Source organism: Sphaerodactylus townsendi, linkage group LG07, assembly GCF_021028975.2.
Source record: "Sphaerodactylus townsendi isolate TG3544 linkage group LG07, MPM_Stown_v2.3, whole genome shotgun sequence".
Lineage (NCBI taxonomy): Eukaryota > Metazoa > Chordata > Lepidosauria > Squamata > Sphaerodactylidae > Sphaerodactylus > Sphaerodactylus townsendi.
Genome location: NC_059431.1, coordinates 107,839,294 through 107,863,540, shown reverse-complemented (window position 1 = coordinate 107,863,540; position 24,247 = coordinate 107,839,294). Strand labels below are relative to the sequence as shown.

At 41.9% G+C, this 24,247-nt stretch overlaps 1 protein-coding gene across 2 annotated transcripts in view; it reads right to left on the bottom strand.

Annotated features, from left to right (window-relative positions):
- The window catches only part of RAD23B (RAD23 homolog B, nucleotide excision repair protein), a 45,828-nt gene that overhangs the window by 5,653 nt on the left and 15,928 nt on the right, over nt 1-24,247 (bottom strand). For both annotated transcript variants that reach the window (XM_048503314.1, XM_048503315.1), the window contains exons 2-6: nt 18,184-18,265; nt 13,162-13,241; nt 9,133-9,401; nt 7,723-7,778; nt 1,320-1,447 (exon numbers count right to left, since the gene is read on the bottom strand). In XM_048503314.1, the coding sequence (XP_048359271.1) occupies nt 1,320-1,447; nt 7,723-7,778; nt 9,133-9,401; nt 13,162-13,241; nt 18,184-18,265 (615 nt within the window). The remainder of the gene's footprint in view (nt 1-1,319; nt 1,448-7,722; nt 7,779-9,132; nt 9,402-13,161; nt 13,242-18,183; nt 18,266-24,247) is intronic.

The window sequence follows — 24,247 nt, the reverse complement described above, 5'->3', positions numbered from 1 at the left end:
GTGGGTGTGATTTTCACATGCCATCTAGTTATCTGCATTTCAATAATTCCCCATTATGTAATAATCTACATTGCTCTTTCAATCTACCTGTATTTTCTACTTAGTCTTCTGTTAAATTTGTATTGAATCTGTAAAACTTGGGCCGTTCTGCACAGACAATAACAACGTTGTGCTGCCAGTGTTATTGGCTACGCTGCAGCAATGGACCATTCGCATGGGTGGGTGCTCCGTAGACAGGTAGTGCATCGGCTGAACCCCAGCGCTTAGCACGGCTACACTTTGCAAACTTTTTTCTTTTTTCCCCAGAGTAGACATCATGGGCGTTTGGCGCCAGGACTGGCCATTGTGGACCGCCGTTGTTGAAAAAACACGCTTGGTGAGCGGTTTTCAAATAAACCGTTGTGGGCCTGCTGGAGTGTTGCCACATCACTGCAGCATCGTTTCTGCAGCGATGGCCATGTGAACTCCCCACCTATAACGCTGCTTTTACTGTCCTTTTACTGGCTTTTTTGGCCCATGCGGAATGTGCTCCCTCACTGCCTGCCAACCCCAGCTTTTCTGAGGTACTGCCCCAATTTCTGCTCATTCTGAATGCAGCCAAAACGACTCGCGAGGCAGAAATCAAGGAGTGCACGTGGCAACAGTTTTATACCAGAAATGCTCAGTGTACACAGGTAACATGGCTGACCTAAGAATCTGCTCCCATAAATTCCTTAAATCTGCACACCATAAAGGTCTTACATTTATACAGCAAGAAACTATAAAAGCACTGGAACATACCAAGAACACAGATTAAGCTTTGGGCAATTTAGGTTTAAAAAAATTATGGAAAAGAGACAAAGAAATGGGCAAGCCAATCACCTCTCAGCCTCACATAAAAAGGCACCACTGAATAAATCTTGATATTTGATGATGGAAACTGTCTCTCAAAAAACCTAAATCCAGAAAATCTTTAAGATGCTCCTGGCCTTGAACATCCTTCTTCTACTGAAGACCACATTCTGAACACATTCAGAACTCTGCCCCTCCCCTTTTTTTTACTTGTCACTTTCTCAAACCTATTCAACTTTTCCTCAGGATGAATTGCTCTATTTTTTGAACAGTAAAAAGGAGGCTCATGATTATTTGTTCTCTGAACAGCAAAAAGGAACCAAGGCATCTTCAATATTTCAGATCAAGTGTTCTTTTTACTGTAAGCAGAATCCTGAAGCTCATCGGTGAACTTTTAATCCTCCTACTTGTAAGCCTTGCTTTCTCCAGAGTTCGTGATGTAACAGCAGGCATAATACAAACAGAATCAACACGGAGAAGGTACTCACCATTAGTAGGTACTCCACTGCCCTGTCAGGATTGTTGAAGCTAGCTCTTAGTGCCGCAATCACTTGCTCTCGCTCGTATCCCATCGACATGATCTCGGTCACCATATTTTCATAGGACTGGCCTGTCACTGAGAAGACAAAAGGCAGAACAGGGGGGATACAGGGGGAAAAATGTAAAGAAGCTTTGTTTTTATAAAGTATGTCAGAGTTTCATATATTCAAACTGAAGTGTCAAAACAGGCTAATTAGTACTTGTAGTGGTGACAACCCATAATGCTCTTTCATTTCTAGTTGCTAAGCCTATATCCAGTACTGAACTGAAACAAGCCCCCTCCCAATCATGGATGAATACATGAATTTTAGCTAGAAAAACAGTGACTTAAACCCTCTAATGCACAAGCCTGGAAATTGGTTCACCAGGGAGAAGCCAAGCTGCCTGATTATTTTTGCCACCTTTGAACAGCGGAAACTTGCAACACAAAATCTGAGCTCCTAAATCAAGGAAGAACCTGCAGACAGCTCTAAACTGCTTCAGAAGTACTAGCAGGCAGGGAGGCTCAGATATTCTGGATACCAAAGATCCATGTGCATCAAACATTTGTATCCTTCTATTCCTCTATTAGGCCAGCATACACAGATGCCCCTTTGTCAGTTCATCCACAGAATGAGGCAGGTTAGGTTGAACATGTGTGACTGGCTCACAGTTATCTAAAGAGCTTCAAAGCCAAGCTGGGGTGGTCTACTTTAATTCCACTCCCCCCCCCCAAAAAAAACAAGCTAGGAAACTGAATGAAAAAAGAAGCCTTAACCAGTCACGTCTTTTCCTTTATAGCAAAATATTTATACAATTAGAGATTAAATCTTGTAAGTTTACCAAAATTTTCAAATTCAAAAACCTTTATTAGGCATATTTGTACAAAATAACATTACAACAAGAGGAAAAGGTAACATGTGATATTAAATTTCTCTTAACGACCTGACCTGCAACAAGTAGTGGGCTGTTTTCCCTAAGACAAGGGTCTGCAACCTGCGGCTCTTCAGATGTTCATGGACTGCAATTCCCATCCCATCATTCCCATCAGCCAATTGGCCATGCCGGCAGGGGCTGATGGGAATTATAGTCCATGAACATCTGGAGAGCAGCAGGTTGCAGACCCCTGCCCTAAGATCAGAGGATCATTAGTATTACCACGCAAACTTTAGAAGGGGCTTTACCCATAATCGATAATAATAGGGCTTCCCTCAGTGGATTATATTTCGGGCAGTGACATAGAATAAGCTCCAATGTTTTCACCAAGGTAGGACAATATGGGCATGCTCTATCCCTGTGGTGGCGAACCTATGGCACTCCAGATGTTCATGAACTACAATTCCCACCAGCCCCTGTCAGCATGGCCAATTGGCCATACTGGCAAGGGCTGATGGGAATTGTAGTCCATGAACATCTGGAGTGCCATAGGTTCGCCACCACTGCTCCATCCGATAGCGGTAGCTTTGCAATCCGGCCTTGTAAAAGGGCAGGGGAGGAGACGTTACATCTGGCTCCAGTCAGAACCCAGCGCTGTTTAGGATCTGGAATTTGTAATAGATAATTGGCTATCTTGCCCACACCAGGGTTCATACCAAGGTGCAATGGGGAGCATGATGTTGTTGCATGGCTGATTAAATATTGTTGTTCCTGATCAAGTAGTCTAGTTTTAATTAGGCTGTATATTTCTTGGGGCTCCCTCATCACCCACTCCTCCAGGGAAAGACTTAATAAGGTGAGTTTACCAATGATCATGTCCCACCATTCAGAATCTTGCACGTCAGCTAAGGCCCTGTGGAGTAGCCTGCCAGAATCTAAATGAAAGCATAGTCTTATCCAGTATTTAAAAGGAAGTAGCCATGCTCCAGTGATCAGCAGATGCATGCCCGCCTCTAAACATAGCACCACGTATGGGACACAATGGATGCTACATGTAAGTTTAGCATCCATGTACATGTTTGACTCGCTGCTCCTGTCACATTAATTTTTAGCGCCCCACCACAACCACCCAATTTTATCTATTACCCTGCCTGGATAACCTGCAAGTTGCCCCTGCTCTAATCCTCCAATCACACTGCTCATCACAGGACACCTCCTAGTGAGGAATGGGAAAGAAAAATGGATAACTTGGGTTTTTTCCCCCTTTCACTGTTCTATTTTCTCAACTGATTCTCAGTCCCTCTGGCTGCACAAAGCAAGACTTTTGATTTAATTTTCCTGCTTAGCAGTCATGTTTTACTGCTCTCAGAACACTCAAGTTACATTTCTGCTGAGTACACTGCAACGGCCTTTGGCTTAAAGCAATTAGCATGCAAAAGTTCGGTGAAAAATTCTACATTTCCACTATGAATACCGCCTTGAACACCCAACCCCACCCCTTTTCAATGAGCAGAAGAAATGCAAAATATATTATAATGAGTTGGATCCTTTGAAGATCAAGATCTGAATTAAAGTTTATAATCATGTTCAGGAAGCAATTTTCTGCCTGAAGGTCAAACGCCGACTTGCCACCCACCCCGTTTCACAGACCGAGGGAAGCATTTTCAAACGCAGAGATAAAACATTCTAGCAAACTACATGTTAACATGATGATCACTGCAGGTAAGTCCAACAAAACAAACGGAACAGGAAGCTAATAAAAGCAGGGAACCCTGGGAGTTAAACTGTAGAACCACAGCAGCACAGGTCAAGGCAATACAAACAAGGAAAAACTCAAGGACAAGGTATGTTTAGAAACACGAGAATTAGAAGGGAGATTTAAAAAAATACTTTTCTGTCCAAAGCCACAGTGTGCAAAGGTAGAAATGAACCAATATATGGCTTCCTGAGTTCCTAATAAATATTTTAAACAGAAATGGCTAAGAATGTTCTATGCTGCCTTTCAATTTCAAAAACAGGTATTTCTCAAAGCGATGGACAAAAGGCCCTATATGAAAGGCAAAAGGTCAGAACCTTTTAGAAAGACTGAAAAGTATAACAGAGGCTAAAATAAATGCATACCGCCGATCAGGAAAACTAAAGGAGACTAGACTGTGATTACAAAGCAGAAGGGATTATAAACTGCCAAAATTTAAGGGGAAGTATTGCAACATATATATGTATATACATACTCTTTCAAACCAAGTTTTAAATTTTTGATTAAGCAAAAATTAATAATTACATAAGGAAAACCCGAAGGAAATCAGCTAAATGGTGAGATTGATGAACGAAGGCAGATTTAAAAGGAGTACTGACGGACAAGAAACTGCAGAGGTTAAGTGCATTCTCTGCAGCAATATTCAGCACAAAAGGTATCTGAGAGGGATTAGCAGTTTTATGAGGAAACACTGAAGACAAAAAGGACTGAAATTCTAGAATTCACAATTCATCTATTCACAAAAACTGAACTCACAGACAAGCTTGTCAAAAAAAAGTAAAAGGTATAGTAAAAGATAGGTAGAGGGGGCTTCTCTCGGATTCTGTGCTTAGCTCTGAAAACACTCCAGCCATTCCTTGTTTTTACTGGCCCACTCTAAACGCTTATTCCATTGTATTACTGCAATACTATCTGCATTCATCAAAAAGGTATCTGTTTCAGAGTCAACGAAGTTGTAAACTCTGGCTTTATCTAGGTTAATGAACACAAGATGTTGTTCTGTTTCACCAGTTGCTGAGTTAAGTCAGAAAGACCTTTAAAGCATCAATGTTTCTAGGACTGGGCCCAGATGGAGTTCATCCTAATGCCTCTTTGTGGGGGGAGGGGATTTAAAGCTAGAATTATTAAGAACAGAACATTGTCTTTCTGATGAAATATCAGCACAGTTTCTATAATGGACCTTATCTTGCTGGTGATTAATATTTTTAGAGGGTGTCAATAACTAAGCACAGGATATGTCAAAAAACTTTAAACAAGGTGCCTAATTTTCTTTTAAAAACCCCTCCCCAACTATACTTGGCAGTGATAGAAGAAGAAGGAGGAGGAGGAGGAGGAGGAGGAGTTTGGATTTATATCCCCCTTTCTCTCCTGTAGGAGACTCAAAGGGGCTTACAATCTCCTTGCCCTTCCCCCCTCACAACAAACACCCTGTGAGGTGGGTGGGGCTGAGAGAGCTCCGAGAAGCTGTGACTAGCCCAAGGTCACCCAGCTGGCGTGTGTGGGAGTGCACAGGCTAATCTGAATTCCCCAGATGAGCCTCCACAGCTCAGGCAGCAGAGCTGGGAATCAAACCCGGTTCCTCCAGATTAGATACACGAGCTCTTAACCTCCTACGCCACTGTATGCAACAGTATTTACTCAAAATATAGTGGGGAGTAAAGAATGAATCAACAGCTTTCAGAATCAATAGGACCACACTGGTATTCCCAAAGGATCTCTATTGGTACTGTTATTATGTAAACTTTACTCCTACATTATTTACAGTGAGTGATACGGCAGCACATTATTCAAGGCAGTAAAATGCAAAGCAGTTTAAGGGTCTCTGGAGATGACAAGCAAGAAGGGCCTTCAATGGGTCTCCTGAAATCAGAAGCAAATTTCCAGATATGATAAGCAACTATGCCTTACAACTATCCTGTTTTATTTTTTTTATTTCTGGCAGTTTTTGTTTTTACATTTCATATTGTGGCTTCTTCCATCCTGCCGCCTTGATATATTTTACGTTTCATGCAGAACCTACTATATTTTAGCCTTCTGTCTTAAAATACAATTATAACACACTGCTTTTTTTTAGTTTTGTGGACAAATGTGTATGTTGTGTTGTTTTTCGCAAAAATTTATTTTATGGCAAGCCATCTTGGATACTTCCCATGAGGGTCATAAGTGTAAAATAATGATCAGCTAAATACCAGGTTACTATCTTTCAGGCTGCTTTGAGTTTCACGGGGCGAGAGGAAACAGAGTGGACTCCCTGGCTATGAAAACAGCAGTCGGTTGCCTGGCAAACAATAAGAAATGGAAGGAACACTGGTGGCAGACTGTGCTCCTCTACAGGACCAACCTATGCTTCTAGCTCAGAATTTTATTTCACTTTGGCTCTGGATTTTTCCTTTATGCTTCAGGCAGGAGTTGTCCAGTAAAATTCAGCTCTTCTTCCCTTCAGAAGAGAGAAACCTCCAAAGCCCACAGGATTTACAGCAATTCAGGGCAACATTAGCTACAGCTGTTATGAGTTTGCAGACATTTTAGGTAGGGAAGAATGAAGATTTCCCCGCTGGATTGGTGATATAGCAAGCTCTTGAATCTTGAAAGTGTTGCTTTCTTGCTTACTGTGATGGGGGGAGGGGGGCAATTCACATCCTTGTAAGCCCACTGTTTTCAATGACTACAATGTGATTGCTTAGGATTGTACTGTCTATTGGCCGGTCATTAGCTCAGCCTTTGCTTAGTAGTTTGGTGGAGGCAGGAAAAACCCAGCCTTTTGCTTTTTAAAATGTGGAACTGTGTGTGTCCCAATTCTAGGGAAGAGTCACAATGCAAAAAAGGTGTAAAAAGGAAAAGTAATTTTGTCAAGGCTATATTATTTGTTGTATATTGATTTCTACATAATTAAAATCTTTGTTTATACTGCTACCTTTTTTTAGGGGGGATTGCTTTAAATTTCGGGGGATTTACTTATTTAAGGCCATCTCCCTTTTGAATAAATACTGTAAAAACAAAACGTTATATTGAAAGGGGAAAGTTGATGTATGAAACCTGAACAGGAATTGCTTGAATCCAAATAGCCCAATTAAGTTTGCCAGACACAGTGGTGCAAAAGAGAATAATTTTCCTGATTTAACAAGGCATCACACACTCTGTCACCACACATATATGCAGCTTACACTAAAGCTCATGGTACTGCAACAGAAATCACAAACAAAGTTTGCTGATTCAGAAAGAATACAGACTATGTATGTCGAAGGCTTTCACGGCCGGAATCACTGGGGTGCTGTGTGGTTTCCGGGCTGTACAGCCGTGTTCTAGCAGCGTTTTCTCCTGATGTTTCGCCTGCATCTGTGGCTGGCATCTTCAGAGGATGATAGTAGGAAAGGAAAGCAAATGGAGTATATATACCTATATATATACCTTTACCCACAGGTATATACACTCCGATTGCTTTCCTTTCCTACTATCAGATCCGCTGAAGATGCCAGCCACAGATGCAGGCGAAACGTCAGGAGAGAATGCTGCTAGAAAACAGCCATACAGCCCGGAAACCACACAGCACCCCGATACAGATTATCCTATATAAAGTCAAGTAGTTTCCATATAAAAATGAACAGTCATAAAAAGAGGAATTTAAAGCCATGCTTGTTGAATTATGACACTAACTTCAGTGGCTGCAAAAGGAAGAGAATGCAAACCAGAGATCTTTTAATTTTTCACAACAAACCCTTTCTCACTGTTGAAACACTTACCAAGCGCACTTGTAGCATCTTCAAAGAGATTTGATCGTGAAGTATCATCTGCTGGACTGTAACAAAAAGCAAGTGTCAACAGGTGCCTCTTCCTTGAAAGAGGGAAACATATTTCCAATAAAGTGGGGGCTTCCAGAACACTTGACAAAACAATAACGAAAGCAAAATGTTACGTGTACTCTCTTATGTGCAAATGGGGTGCTCTTCGAACAATCCTGGGTAATATAAATAGTGAAACTACTTATAGCAAAAGTCGTGCAACCATTATTTTCCCTTATTCACCAACTCCATGAGACAAACTGCATCATGAAAAATGCTCCGTGTTAACTATCTGATGACATGGTAAACAACTAAACCAGTGTTGAGTTATAGCTTCTCCAAAGTAACCTTTCTGACCAAAAATCAAAATCGCCATTTTCACTTATATCCATTGTGTCGGAGGCAGCAGAAGACTTCACAGAAGAATTTGGCTGGTGCAAGTCAAGAGGAGAAAGGGATTTTATCAGATTCTCCCAGCACATTCTATTGGGAGCGGGGGGGAGGGGGATTCTGCTTGCAAGAGTGTACTGATCAGAGGAGTTTTGGGACAAAACAATAAATGTACTGGGTAAGGCGAAGGACAGGGAAAATATGTTTTCTGAGAAATCTGCTAGATCCAACCCACTTGTTCCATCTTTACTGAAACTGCGAAAAGTTCACGATTTCCCTTCAAGCGAATGCCCACTTTTTAGCCAGAAATTGAAAATCTGCACCTAGATATAAATGAGTACGGCAATTACTATTGAATCAAACCAAAACATGGCTTTGAAATCAGTTGGCGAAAGCTGCTATTTGCAGTTAATTATTGAGAAAGCATCCTGTAGTGACTTAATCATCCTGAACCGAGAGATCTGTGAGCTCCCACCCATTTATGCACCTGACCTCAATGGCCAAAGCCAGCCCGATCTTGTCAGATCTTGGAAGCTAAGTGGAGCCAGCCCTGATTAGTATTTGGATGGGGAACAATCGAGGAGGTCCAGGGTCGCTATGCAGAGAAAAGCAATGGCACACCACCTCTGTTAGTCTCTTGCCTTGAAAACCCTGTGGGATCACTGGAAGTCGGCGAGAACCTGATGGCACTTTTCATAACCACCAATTAATTACTTCCACAAGTGGATGTATCATTAGTCAACTGGGGCTGGTTAGGGAAACAATGCAAAACAAATTCAGATAGCCCAAATAATACCGGTACCCTGCATTCAAGCACTGATCCTTAACCTAATAACATGTTAGAACAAAGCTTTGCATACAGTGTTTAGCACACATGAGAACTTAAATAACTTCTCTTCTGAAAATGTAAGTGGTTAGCATCCAAAGAGGACCAACACCAAATAGAACTGAGACACTCCACTTCCCACAATTGGCTCATACCTGTCTGTAGGTAGTGGACTGGGATCAGCTGGTGTCTCTAATGGCTTCTCTGCTGGTTTCTCTTCTACAGGGACACTTACTGGTGCAGGCTCACAAGCGACCGCAGGTGGTGTTGGAGTAGCTGGTGCAGGAGCTGTAACCGGACCAGAAGCAGGTGCGGGGGCAGGTGCTGGTGTTGGGGCTGCAGCATCTACTGTAGAAGAGCTAACAGTATTTGACTGCTGAGTTGTAGCTGGTGATGGAGCTGGACTAGCTGATGCTGCTTTGGGCTATAAAGAACAGAGATCATCCAAGTGAGTCACGCCCGCGAATCATTCTCCAGCCTTGCTTTACAACACCTGGCACAGCAATGGTTTCGTACTCATTTGCACATGTAATGTTCTGCTCTTCACTTTTGAAGCACCTTATGGTTTCTAAGGTAATTTAATTTCAACTTGATTACATGAATGCACAGCTATGTTCCCAGAACTTGAGAGCGTCTCAAAAGCTAATCAGAGGTATATGCAACATGAAAATCAGTAGTAGCCAAAAATGCTTCCATAGAAGTTTACTCTCAACTATACAACTGCCATTATAATACAGACCCATATTAGGATTGTGTTCTAAAGGAAAGTTCTAGTCAACAGAGTTAGTGAGATACCAGAACTTGTGATAACTGAGTGCAACCCACAAACTACTGCCCAGAATTCTCAGCTACAAACCAGGGCTCCTTGGCAGATGAACAGGGGTTACTTGGAAGACAATAAAAGCAACGTGAAAATAGTATTTAAGAGGTCATTGCTTTGATATAGCAATTTTTCAAAATTCCTAACTGTAAGTCACAAAAGTTTTCCTAAACAATTCCATAAAGCAGACACTAAACATGTGTCAATTGAAACAAGAGGGTTCTTCCTTTCTTTTTTTCACCCCAACTACAACACATGAGATCTGCAAGGCAATTCAACAGAATCCAGTTTATACAGAACTGTGAAAATTGTCGCCCTTCATAACATGGTCCCCAAGACGAAGGTCCAGTTGCTGTCCCTGAATTTGTCCCAAGGGATGCACTTCTATGTTGCATAATGGGTCCCCCACCAAGCAAATACCAACCCCATTGTTTCTGCAATCATAAAAAGTACCGGGTGTGTGTGTGTATTTGCTGACACCCCTCTCCCACAGGTTGGAAATACATAAGGGGGTAGGAGCCCCACCTCCCAGCACTGTGGTGATTCTGATCAGAATCAACTCCCCACAGCACAGTTAAAAAGAGTTCCCCACTGAGTACATAATGCAGGAACAGCTCCACACCATTTCATCAAGTTTGGTCCTTCTTCAGTTCCATTCTATGGCAATATGGAACATCTTTCACCAAACCATTAAATTAATCTGATTGCAAAGGAAGGCAACAGTTAAAATTTGGGTTTTAATAATGTTGACATTTTTAATGGTGTGTCTCAATTTTATTGAAAATATTTACCATTTCCACATGTGCTCCCTATATGAAAAGCAAATTCTCACAAACTTACAGACAGAACAAACTGCAAATGTCAAAAGGTGTTTATTTTTGTATTATTTGAATCAATTTAGCCCACTTATCTCTGCTCAATAAGGACTCAAAGTCCCTCAAAATGCCAACAAACAAAAAACCATAAAATACCACTACTATTCATACCCAGATTACTTAACTCATCACCTGCTGACAACAGACTAATCCACAGGGTAGGAAAGAGAGCGCAGTGGTTGGTTTCAGCTCTGTCTGATGGCAGCTATCTCTCCCCAGACATATTGTGGTGTTCAATACAATGCTATATTATTTATAATGCCATCACATTAATTTCTCATGCAAGTAAAGACATGCTCAGAATTTTACAACAAAGATGGTTACCATACATGGAACAAGACATGTCAGATGCTCAAGTTGGATTCAGAAAAAGAAGGGGCACCAGAGATCGTATTATAAATCTACAGTGGTTACTGCAGTATACAAGAGAACTTCAGAAGACAATCAGATTGTGTTTCATAGCTATAGCAAGGCTGATTTTGTAAAGCAAAATGGGTGCGCCAATAAATCGGATAGTTTTGATTTGCAACCTGTACTTTGGACAAATAACTACTGTTAGGACAGAACATGGAAAAAACAAACTGGCAACAGTCAGACAAGGATGTATGTTATCTATCACTTTGATCTATATGTGGAACATATCATAAGGAAAGCTAAATTAAATTTCGATGAAAGTGGAATGGAATTACTGGAAGGAACATCAACAATTTCAAGATATGCAGATGACACCACCTTACTGGCAGAAAACAGTGAAGGTCTGAAACAGCCACTAATGAAACTCGAGGGACAAAGTGAACCTCAAGATGACAAACCTCAAAGAAGACAAAGCTAAAACTCAAGAAGACAAAAGTAATGTCTATTGGAGGATTACACTGGATAACTTCTGGCTGACAATGAAGAAGTAAAAATTTAAGGTTTTTTTGCTCCTTGGCAACATCATCAACCTAAGGGAGACTGCAACCAAGAAATCAGGAAAAAAAGACTGAGATGGTTAAAGGCAGTGATGAAGGAACTAGAAAAGGTTCTGAAAAGAATGGAAGACCAAGATCAAGTTAATTCACACCACAGCATTCCCCATTACTATGTGAGGATGTGAAAGTTGACCAAAGAAAATTAACAGAAATAAAGTAGATTCTTTTGAAATGTTTATTTTTTATTTATTTTATTTTATGAGGCTTTTATACCGCCCCATCCCCGAAGGGCTCTGGTGTTGTGGTGTTGGAGGAGAGCTTAACGAGGGCCACAGACTGACAAAAAGACAAATCAGTAGATTCCAGATCAAATCAAGCCTGAACACACCCTAGAAGATAAAATGACTAAACTGGGGTAATTTGGTCACATGGCAAGAAGAGACAATAATGTCAAAAAAAGTTGGAAGGCAGCAGGAAAAGAGGAAGACCCAGCATGAGATGGGTTGACTCTACGAAGGAAGCCACAGTCTTCCATTGGCAAGTCCTCAGTAGAGCCATTAATGCCATTCTGGAGGACTTTTATGCTATAGTGACACTGCGCATTTAGCCTACAGGCCTTGAACAATGTCACATTAGATACAACGAAAAGTAATTTAAATAACCACTTACAGTGTTGAAAGTCCTTTGAATTTCATTACATGGGCAAAAAATTGGCTACAGACCATGTAATGCCTAAAGCCAAGAGTTTCTTGACTATCTGTTATCGGCTGTCCCTTATTGCAGAAAAGGGAAGTAAAGAACAAATCCCTAATATGGGGAAAAGGAACCACGTTCCAGCAATCAATGCTCTGAAGTTTCTATCTTCATTGCTCGGAAGTTTCTACTGAAGCACAGACACAAAGTCGACCTGAGTAGGCAGTCAAGTCATGTCAAGTCATTTTATTTACAGTCAGCGACCAGTAGTACAAGATCAAGGTACATCAGTTTCAAGGTACTGAGTACGCAGTCCTTTGCATTCAGTTTGAGAAGGGATAGAGTTTAATCTTGCAAGCATAAATACGATCATGTATTGAGGAACAGTTTAAAAATCTAAATGTGTTAAGTGCACCATTGGGTAAGACAATCCTAAGAATGAGGAGAAGTATACCCTACGACCCCTCTTTGTAGTGCTTAAAAAGTCCACGTTATAGAGTGTATTGCTCACCTCGGAGTGTATTGCTGATCTTCCTCCAAATCATACTGCTAAAAGCCAGTGGTTGGGAGTCTCGTTTCCATTTATTTCCTCCATGGGACAGAATATGAATCAGATTTTAACAGAGGAACCCAATAGCTTCTATTGCAAATAAATTTTTCAGCCAATGCTTGAATGCCCTTGCTTCCAGAAACTGTAAATCTGGTTTTGTCTTTTTAAAAGATATTAACCACACAACTTGGCCTTCCTGTGATCTCCCACAAAAGTAATGACAAAAGGAAATTTGGAGGACATTAATTCATAGGGTCACGATGTCAGAAACAAAATGGCACTTAACATACAGACACACAATTACACAAGGCAAAAATACATGAACAATAACTTACTTTTGTCACCATAACCACCACAAAGTTCTTCTCATCGATCTTGTATTCTTTAAGAGCAATATCATCATTAAGTATTTTACCTAGAAAATTAGACAGACATTTGGTTTTAACTGTAATAGTAAGCATCAATATAACTGTGTATTACAATCTGCGCACATTATCTAAGGATAGGAACAAATGACTAAGAACCATGCAATTGTCAATTACAAGCAGTTAAAACCATGTGGCAGCAACAAACACAAGTAGCCTTCAAAACACCGTGGAAGTCTGACACCACGCTTCTCAATTTCTGGACATCATTAATCATCTGCAAACTAAATCACAGTAGAATTCGTACGTATTAAGTACTACGTTCATTCAACTACTTTACCGCAGTTACCTGCTGAGCATTCACTCTGAAACATCACCTTTAATGTCACCTAAAGCTTGTTTAAAATTCCCATTTCTCTGAAACATTTTAACCACACTACAATCTATCAAAGGAACAGTATTAGAAAACAGGTGCCATATCTAAGTAAATGAAGTCAGCTATAAGATATATAGAGGCTGGCAAAAACATACAAGTTCACCAGATAAATTTAGCCCGCGGCATGAGAACCATCAAAGTAGGAATCATTTCCATGTGACCAAGAGCTGCTTCATACTTGTGGAAGCCCTGATGCTACATACACAAAACTTTTCTCCAGCAATTATGATTCATGAACATACATTCCTAAATAAACTTGTGATTTAGGGTAGATCCAGCCAACCAAGGATTCCTAGGAATCTAGTGCATAGTCAGGAATTATTCCAGTATACAAAACTTTCCTTTCTTTCCCTCAAGTCACATCTGAGTTACGGGGATCCAGGAAGGTTTTCAAGGCAAGAGACTAATAGAGGAGGTTTGCCATGGCCTACCCTGGATTTCCATCCAAACACTAACCAGGGCCGACCCTGCTTAGCTTCCAAGAGCAAACAAAATCATGGGGCATGAATCATAGCCACAGGAAAAAACCCAAATAGCAGATAAAATGTGAGGCAATTCTTGGGAGCTGTATGAAATAAGTAGAATTAACTACATTCATAAACCACAGAGATGAATAGATAAATGAACTTCAAGATAAGACATATGGACTACTTGAACATTATAAATAACAAGTGGGAACCTGCAAGGATTTATGGGAGGCATCTCCTTTTCCCCCTCCCACACTATTTCTCCTTTCCCTTTCCTGAAAGCTCAGTGCCCTTTTCCTACTCCCTTCTCTCCTCTTACAGTTGCCAACCTCTGGGTGAGGCCTGGACATCTCCTAGAATCACAACAGATTTCTTAACTATAGAGGTCAGCCCCCTTCCTCCTTAGGACTGCCAGCTCCAGGTTGGGAAATTCCTGGATATGTGAAGATGGAGGAGGACAAACTCAGGGAGAAAAGTGACCTCCAAATCAGTCTTTTTCTCCGGGGAAACTGACCTCTGTCATCTGGAGTGCAGGTGTAATTCTAGGTGATTTCCAGCTAGAGGTTGACAACCCTAGCCTCCATGAAGGAAATTGGCCATGCTGGCAGGGGCTGATGGGAATTGTAGTCCATGAACATCTGGAGTGCCATAGGTTGGCCACCCCTGCCTTAGAGGGTGAAGTCTATGGCATTATGCCCCTCTGAGGTCCCTTCCATTCTCAAACTCCTTCCCAGGTTCTCCACACAATCTTCCGGTATTCCTTAACCTGAAGTAGATAACCTTATTACTTTCCCATCCAACAAACAACCAGTTTTTATCTTTCCCTTTAGTCTTAAGCTCCGCCCCACCTCTGCTCTACTAGGGGAAGTGTGGCCCACTTAGATGGCAGGGACTTCCAGGGTGGCATCCCACTTTTCCCTCCATTCTACCTCCAGAACTATTTCTTCTTTCTACCCTTCTGGCAACAACCATATCCTCTCTCCCCTTTCCCTGTCTCATTCTCTTCTTCTCAGCCATCAACTGACCTATCTTTTATCTGGTTCCTGTCTTCAACTATATTTATTATTTATTCGCTGCATTTATACCCTGCCTTCCTCCACAGTGGGGGCCAAAGCAGGTTACATTATTCTCCTCTCTTCCTCTTTATCTGCACAACAACACTGTAAGGTAGGCAAAGACAAAAGTTTGTGACTGGTCAAAAATCACCCACTGAGCTTCCACAGCAAGATGGGAATTCAAACCTGGGTCTTCTGAACTCTACTCTGAAGCTCTAACGGTTACACCACATTGGGTTTCATAAGATGGCTGCTGTTGAACAGTAGCAAACAGCCAGGCCTAGTTGAGTAATGAAAGTCGGATGACATCAAATCACCCAGAGGTTGCTTCCAGGTTGCTTCCAAGTTGGCAACCTCTTTCAAAACCTCCCAGAATTACCACTGCAGATATGTCCTCCCTGGAGAATATAATTGTTGAACCCTGCCTCCTCAGACTCAAAAAAATCTCCAGGAATTTCCCAACTTGGAGCAGGTAATCCTAGCCAGGCCTGGCCCCAATGAATCCTCCCTCAAAAAACAAAACAGGCCTTGAAGGAACTCCCCCCTTGCTTTTACTGACAGAACCAAGCCTTGAAATGGTTGCCTCACACAGCCACTGAGGTAATCTGCTGCTTAAAGGTATAGGTGCTCCTTCTATCGTTTCTGAGTTTTTAAAATCCCTAATGTATTTTTTTAATTTCACATTTTTCTGCAAACCTGGAGTCATTTTCAAGTTTGTAGAAAGATCTGTTCGCCCTGTTCACAGCTCCAGTCACCAAATTTGGCCAACTCTGCTATTAACATACAAATAAGCAAAATACCTCAGGCATGTTGACTGTCAAAACAGTTGCTCAGCAAGCTATAAATACCTAGTTAATAGTACTGTTTACATAAAATATCAACATGTAAAACATATTTTTCACAAATATACTAGTTTAAATGTGAATAATTTCAGACTGTTTAATGATAATGCACTAAAAAGATTAGTACTTTCAAAGTTATAAAGTGTCACTTTAGCCTAAATACGCTGGTAACCCTACATATTATGGCTGTATCACTATGTTTCAGCACAAATAATATTCTTCAGTTCAACTACAGAATTTGATTTCTACTTTCCAGTTTTATATTTCTTCTCTTAGATGGCAAAACTTACAATAGCTGAAATTATACGGCACAGCAATTTGAAATTTTCTGAAGTACAGGTTAGATCTGCAATTTCTTAAAGAAAACTGATATTTATATATGTGGGTTCAATAAATACACCAATTAGTATGGTTTTATGTTATATATTATGTATATTATGCTGTAAAATCAGTAAAAGAGGTTTAGGTTTGATGAGAAAACACTGCATATATTTCACTTTTCTCCCAAAATTTCTGTTTTTTAACAGAAGGAAAACGGTTCCGCTCCCAATGGCTTCAAAAATTCTAGAAATTGTGTATCTCTAGTTCAGGGGTAGGGAACCTGCGGCTCTCCAGATGTTCAGGAACTACAACTCCCATCAGCCCCTACCAGCATGGCCAATTGGCCATGCTGACAGAGGCTGATGGGAATTGTAGTTCCTGAACATCTGGAGAGCCGCAGGTTCCCTACCCCTGCTCTAGTTGAATCCATTGGGAATTAATTCTTCAAAAGTTGTCTAATTTTTGACAATTTCCTTACTTTATGGGCTAGAAATAGGAAAGTAAGAAAAGAAATATGGATTTACTTAGTTTAATAACCAGTACTTTTTCAAAAATTAAAGTACTTGGTAAGATGTATTTCTGCCAAGTTCCACGCTGCATGTAAAATAGATATTAGACTTACCATATATATTCATGTATAGTTTCCATCCACAGTATAAGTTGGAGGCACTCCACTTTGCTGCCTTTGAAGAACTGGGAAACCTTATTGACTCAGCATTATAAGTCGAGATTGGGGGGGGTGGAAAGCCCCGCCATGGGGAGGTGGGGGGGGGCTGGAGCAGGCAAAGGAGCAGCAGTTGGGGGAAAGGAGCACCCAGGAGCCTTTGGGAGGCTTTTTAAGGAGGGGTGAGGTGGGTCTGGGGAGAGGGAATAAGCTAGGGGCCATGGAGGGTGAACGGGATGGGAGGTGGTGGAGGAAAAGGCAGAGGAGAACGAGGCACAGAAAGTGGCTGAAAGGGGGCGGCAGAGAAGAAGGCAGGAGACAGCGAAGCAGAGAAAGCAGTCACTAACTCATCCATTTTTTTCTTTCCCTCAGCAGACTGAAAGATTTAGTTTCAGAGAAGCTGCCTATTGGGCAGCCTGTCTCTGTGGTTTTCTTAAAAGGGTAATGCTCCAAAGGTTGCTTAAGCAATCTTTGCAGCATTGCCCTTTTAAGAAAACCATAGAGACAGGCTGCCCAACAGGCAGCTTCTCTGAACCAAGTCTTACAGCCTGTTGGGGAAAGGAAAAAAAGGGTGAGTTAGTGAGGGGGCCTGCCAACCGGCAGGAGAGAGCGAAGCAGAAAACTAAGCACAGAAAGTGGCTGAAAGAGGGGCGGCAGAGAAGAAGGCAGGACCGAGCGAAGAAAGGACAGGGGGAACACCACACAAGAATTACCAGTAAGTGGGACCCGCATATAAGTCGAGGGGGGCATGTTTCAACCTAAAAAATAGGCTGAAAACCTCGACTTATGCACGAGTATGTACGGTAGCTGTACCTTCCTTTTCTGTAATATTACAGCAAACATTAGTGATGAAGGAGTAGCTCAATCTTATGCATGCTCCCTTGAAAATTCTACTACGTTCAAAGGAATTCTCTCTATGCTTACAAGTTAATCAAGCAGCATCTCTAATAAGTTCTGCTGCAGCATAATTCTAACAGAGCCAGTGTCATTCTTAAGATGCTTTCCTAGTTCATCAGAAGAGGAATTTTACACAGTACATACAGGGAGAACTTTACCAGTGATACAAGCGTCATAACATTTACTTGGTTAAACATTACTTTGTAGTGCTCACGAAACGTTAGGAGCAAGATCCACCAGACCACGGCCACACAGCCCGGAAAACCCACCACAACCAATAAAAAATAATCTTCACATGAAAGCACTTTACCTGCATATATTAATTTTTGGCCCGCTACAGGAAAAGCATCTTTCCCTTTTTCTGATTCAATCTTCTCTTTCAGCGCTTTTACCTATTAAAAAAAGCAATTTCAGTTAGAACAAAATGTCATACATCTAGTTGTTTTAACTATATATGTATTCTATGTGAAATAATGAATTGGCTGCAAAAGTATTTGATGGAAGTTCAAGTATTACATGCATGTCAAGATTCATAATTAGTACAATACAGTGTATTCAGACATTGCCAGACAAACACAAACACACACACACATATGCGCAACTTAGTAACTATCAAGTTTTGCCCCCGTTAACTGGTCAAAATATTCTTTTGTACAGCAAAGAGACAAGAAACCGTTAATGATTTAAGTTGTTAATTGTTTACTGCATTGCAGTTGACAAGAAACATTAAATGATTAAAACTGTTTTCTGTTTCTTACATTGTAATCAAATAGTAAACACAGAAGCATGCCCTTTTGTGCGGTTTGAATCTGGGGTTCTCTGGGCTGTTGAAATCTTCAAGCATTGCTGCATGTGCAATGAGACAACCCTGAATTTCACAACTGCTCCCCTGATTTTGAGCAGATACACTTTATGGTGCCAAAGACTGTGGGGTGCATGACCAGAGGCTTTCAATTATCTTCCCAGGCAGTAAAAGGCTGCAAGAAATGTGCTTGAACTGTTCCAGCAAAACTCAGCATGCTTGTTAAAGAAATATTTCAGTCACAAAATTGAAAATTTGACGTAACATACAGCCTTCCCTTGCCAACTAAAACCAACAACTTACCACGGATGATTATCCAAGACTAAATATCTATGCATACCAGAAAGAACACAGGGAGTCAGAAGAAAGGAGCAAAAAGGACCTCCACCACTTTTTCTGTTGGCAAAAGTGGAGTGAGAAGGAAAACAGGTGTTCCCTTTCCACCCTCCTGCCACCGAGCAAACAAGTGCTTTAAGGTTGAGTTTCCCTAAATGCACATCTGACTGAAAGTACAAACGTGCACCTCATAAACAAAAGCAGCCAAACTATGAGCTCGGTCATCTATTACCTTGACATTGCAAGGTGACAAACTGGATCCTTACTGTGAGGACTCCTTTTGCTATGAGGTAAGGATAGCATCTTTTAGATGGGTTGTTTCCCACTGACTGCTCAGGGAGGCAGAACTAAAGCTTCCACTTCCTGTCTTCTAGGCAGGAACTTGTAGCTCAGTTTCCAAGGACGGGAAAAACTAAGAACTTAGGACAGGAACAGGTTAAACAATGTTGTCGAAGCAAGAAGGGTATTAAGGTGACAGTAGCAAAAAATAACGGTTGCAGAGGGAAAAGATGAATGCAGACTTTTCACTTTCCATATGTGCAAGTGCAGCTGTCCAGTCTTATTCTTGTCATTCTTCTAGTTTCTGAAGAAATGTCAGGTTCTTATCACATCCATCACTGCTTCTTCACTCTTCCAGTGGGCAAGATGCCCTCTTTACCTCAGAGCAGAAGGAACCCTCAAAGTAAGTTTCCAAAGTTCCATCCTCAATCTGAGGAGGGGGTTTCTTGTAGCTGGGGACTTCCAAAAGTGGCATCCCTCAATCTTTGGATAGGAATTCCATATAATCTACGAACATGCTACCGAACTCAGCACCCAAAGATAAAAGTTTATCTTGCAGTGCTTCACAAAAGTTGGAAGATCACATGGCCACCTCGTATCTCTCTTCAACTGATCCCTGATGATCAAAAACATTTCTTACAGAACATGCAGTGATACCTCTAGGGACAGGAAGGTTACTGGATTTATAGGCCTGTGAAATATACGGTTTTATGTTGTAATTTATGGATGATCTAGACATGTTTCCCTTATTTGGGGAAGCCAAGGAAATGAATTAAATAGTCTGCTTCCTGATGGACTCTGTATGGTGGATGTATATCCTAAGAGTCTTTCTCAAATCTAGCATGTTCCAGGCTTTAATATGAAGCCACTTAAGAGGAACCTCTCTTAATGCTCCAAAAGAAGCCTTGGTGGGAACAGAGAGAACCACATACAATCTCCATGAGGGGAATCAAAAGAATACTGGAGGGTTGGTTTGAGCTACCCTTTTGAGGAATGAGAGAACTTAAAGATGTTTAGTCAAAGGAACTCCTTCTACCTGTGGAACTATGGTCGTTATATGGCTGCCATCTGATGACATAATGTGGAAGTTTTTCAGACGTTCCTGGAACCTGTTCTGGAGGCAGGCTAATAATGGTACCAGCTCCAAGCTTAATGGCTCAACTTTCCTGCATTGATACAATTTCACAAAGGCCTTCCAGAAAGAGTTGTATATTCATTGGGTGGAAAGCTTCCTGGAAGCTACGTTGATTTAAGCCATTTCTGGGGTGTAACCAAGCTCTAGTAACCCATTCTTTTCAGGAGCCATGCAGTCATATGAAGCCACTCTGGATCTGGGTTTCAGGATGGACGTTGCTGTAACATATCCTGGCTCACAGGAATACACCAACACGCTTGCACTGAAAGTTTCACTAGAAGTGGGAACCAGGGTTTGCAAGGCCATTCTAGAGCCACAAATAAACAGGGTCAGTTCCTGGCATACCCACGCAGTGATTTTTGGATAACTGGTTGGGAAGCAAATGCATACAGTAGTTCCTGTGGTCACACAGATGTTAGGGCATCTACTGGTACTTGCTGTACCTGTGGATGATAGTATCTGGAAAAGAATTGTGGTAGGCAATGAGTGAAGTCTGAGGTGAAAAGATCCACCTTTGGAACACTGAATCTGTTCGTGATCAGTTGGAAAGTCTGTTTTGATGGATCTACACACAAGGCCACTAGTGTCACTAGTGCCTTGGAGAACACTCAAGAAGCCAAGGCCAATTGGAAGGGCGGGGATATGAAATGCTGATTTTGGTAAGAACATCTGAGAAACCTATGATGGCCCACATAAATCAGGATGGGTAGGTATGCTTCCATGAGACTGATGAAAGTTATAAATGCTCCTGGAATGAGAGCTTTGGTGACTAAACCTGTTGGCATATTTTAGATCTAGTATGGCTTACCAATTCCCATTTTTCTTGGGAACCATGGAAAATATGAAGTAGATTTCTGATCGTCTCTGGCATAGAGGAACTGGTTCTATGGCTCTTACCATTAATAGCTGTTTTATGGTGGATAAGGTTCTCATGTTTTTCCTTTGTGAGAGATCTGGGTGAGATTAAAAAAATCAGTGGGGGGAGGGGGAACTGGAAAATTCTATAGCATAACTGAATTGAATGAGCTGTGTGTATCCAATGGTGCAGCTGTGACTGTAGCCACTGACCCTGGAATAGTTGCAATCTTCCCCAACCAGTGCTGGCTGGTGACATTGCTTTCCTTGTCTGTGGGACCAATCCATCTTGGTGAATCAGTGGGATTGGGACTGAAGAGACTTGTTGAAGAGCAAACCCCTGCAAAAGAAGCCACTGCTATTTGGCCATAGTGCTCTCCTCTGGTCAAGACTGGATCATGGAAGTGTGTGGTAGGAACAAAAGGAGGTTTGATATAAAGGTCTCCAGTCATCTTTTTGTAGACATGGCTTTTTTCTTGTCTTTGGACACCACCAGTATTTTTTCTAGTGTGCCCCCAAATAGCCTGCCACCTTGAAAAGGGTAGGCCATCACTACTTATTTGCAGTGAAGGTCTGCTTACCATGCCACAGTGTATGTCTGGCAGTACCTGCCACGGAGCAGGTTGCAAAGTTCATACTGTTTAGGGGTGTGTCTGCCAGGAAGGAAACAATCTTAAGGACACGATTTGCTCTTTCTGCAGCTCTTTTATTATCACTAGAGATGAACTTAGTTTCCAGGTCCAGACAATGACAGCAATAGAAAAGAGGGCTGACATGGCCGCTGCTCTTATGTCTAGTGCTGACACTTTGGAAATAACTCCTTGGATCCATTCGATCTGGATCTGCCTTCTTTGGACTCCTCAACCAGATCACGATCCAACGGCATGATGGTCTTAACCAAAAAAAAATGACTGATAGTCTTCCTTGTTAAACAATCTAGCAGGCTGTTCTGCTGTGGTTGAGTTATCCTGAAGGAGAATTCTTCTTCCTCCTTTTCATTATTTGAGATGGAAGAAGGCATCCATCACATTTCTTGGGAAATGACCAGGGTAGGCACTTGAGATGAAGCCTTCTTGGCTGTCTTGGTCAGCTACTGTCTGGGGTTTTCCTCTGTCTGGGGTGGTCTGACTCTCTTAGAACCCAGAATGATTGATAGGAGTGTGATTGAAAGACCTTGAGGGGAGTAATGGAAACCGCTATATGAGGCCAGAGGTGAAGGTATCTGGAAGTGATGCAGCTGTTCCCTTGAGGCCCTCCTATCTATGATTTCAATGGAACGAGGTGGGGGGCAGGATGAAGGTACATAACCCCTGGAGGCTTCCATCCCCAACATCCAGTTCAAGAAATTCCTTTCCAGGGAATAAGGTCTGACACTGTTGCCATTCTGGGCCAAACTGGTAGCCAGCAGGGCCCTTTCTGTAGAAAAAGCCCTTGTGCCTTTTTCCTGTGGCACATTCAGCTGTTTTGGCACCTGAGGCTTCCCTCCTCTCCCCTGACATTGTCCAAGCTGCTTTGAGCTGTGAAGGCTCCCTGCTGTGATGAGGCTAGCAGCCTCAGTCTGCATCCTACAAGAGATAAGAGTTTCCATTCCATCTTTTCCACTCTGTAGCATCTTCAGTTATCAAGTGTGAAGGGAGAGGGAAAGTGAAGGCACAGAAAGAGCAAAGGAGATCAGACACAAGATCATTAGGCAAAGTGCAGGGGGAAAACAAAGGAAAAGGGCTGAATAGAGGCTGCAGAGAGCTATCTTGGCTGCTTCCCCTATGCAAGGCAGGAAGAAATTTGAGCCATGAGTTCCTACTGGAGAGACAGGAAGTAGAAGTTTTAGTTCTGTCTCCCTGAGTAGCCAGTGGGAAACACCCTAGCTCCGTGGTGGCGAACCTTTGGCACTCCAGATGTTATGGACTACAATTCCCATCAGCCCTTGCCAGCATGGCCAATTGTAGGGGTTGATGGGAATTGTAGTCCATAACATCTGGAGTGCCAAAGGTTCGCCACCACTGCCCTAGCTAAAACATGCCCTCCTCAGCAGAGCAAGGAGCCGCCTGCCCACCCCATTTCCCAAGGTCTTTAGCTCACTTTAGGTAGAGAAGTGGCACAGGTATGGAAGAAGGACCGAGAAAAGAGATCAAATACAGGGGAAAGATTATGAAAGGTGACCAAGAAAAACATGAAATAACTTGTAGGACAAACAAGGGAACAAGTTCAATGTCAGCCGCAAAGAAGGGAAGTTGTCAAGAAGCAAACTAGCAGGCACCAAAGCAGCAACAAATGCTTCAAAGAGGATAAGCTGACCTAAATGGCATGATTGGCTTTGACGCTGCACTTGCTCAAATGTGCTTGGGAGTATCTGCTAACCCTCTTTACGAGATAACTTGAATTTGAGATCTCATGCATGCTAAACCTATGCTGTCCCAAAATTGGATGCTCCCTTGACAGGGTTGGAATGTAAAAGGGATAAATGTTTTAACAGAAATCTGAAACTATTTCCTGAATATTCAGACTTTATATGTTAGAAATCCTGAGCAGTTTTACCCAGAAATTCCAGTTTTACCCAGAGTTCAATGAAATTTACTCCCTTGACATATATAGCTGCTTTCATGGTAGTGGCAGATGAAGGAGGAATTACAATTGCACCATAGTGTGTCTGCTGTTCTGTTGGATGTGTTCACAACAGCACAGCCCTATAGGACGGGATCTTTTCTTTTGCTATCTTTCTTGTTGCTCTCCTATTGTTACCCAGCAGGCGATCAAAAGACAGCATTCTTCACAGCAGGACTTGAAACACTCCTTCCTCTTACAATGCTCCATCCCACCAAAATACCAGAGGTCACAGGGATATATATACCCTGCAAGTGTACAATCCTGTCCTATCTCCCTTCCTTTCCCACTGTTCCCTTCCTGAGACAATGAGTTGTGGGTCAGCAGGCTATTCATGCACCTTCCTTCCCAAGTGAGGCTAACCGG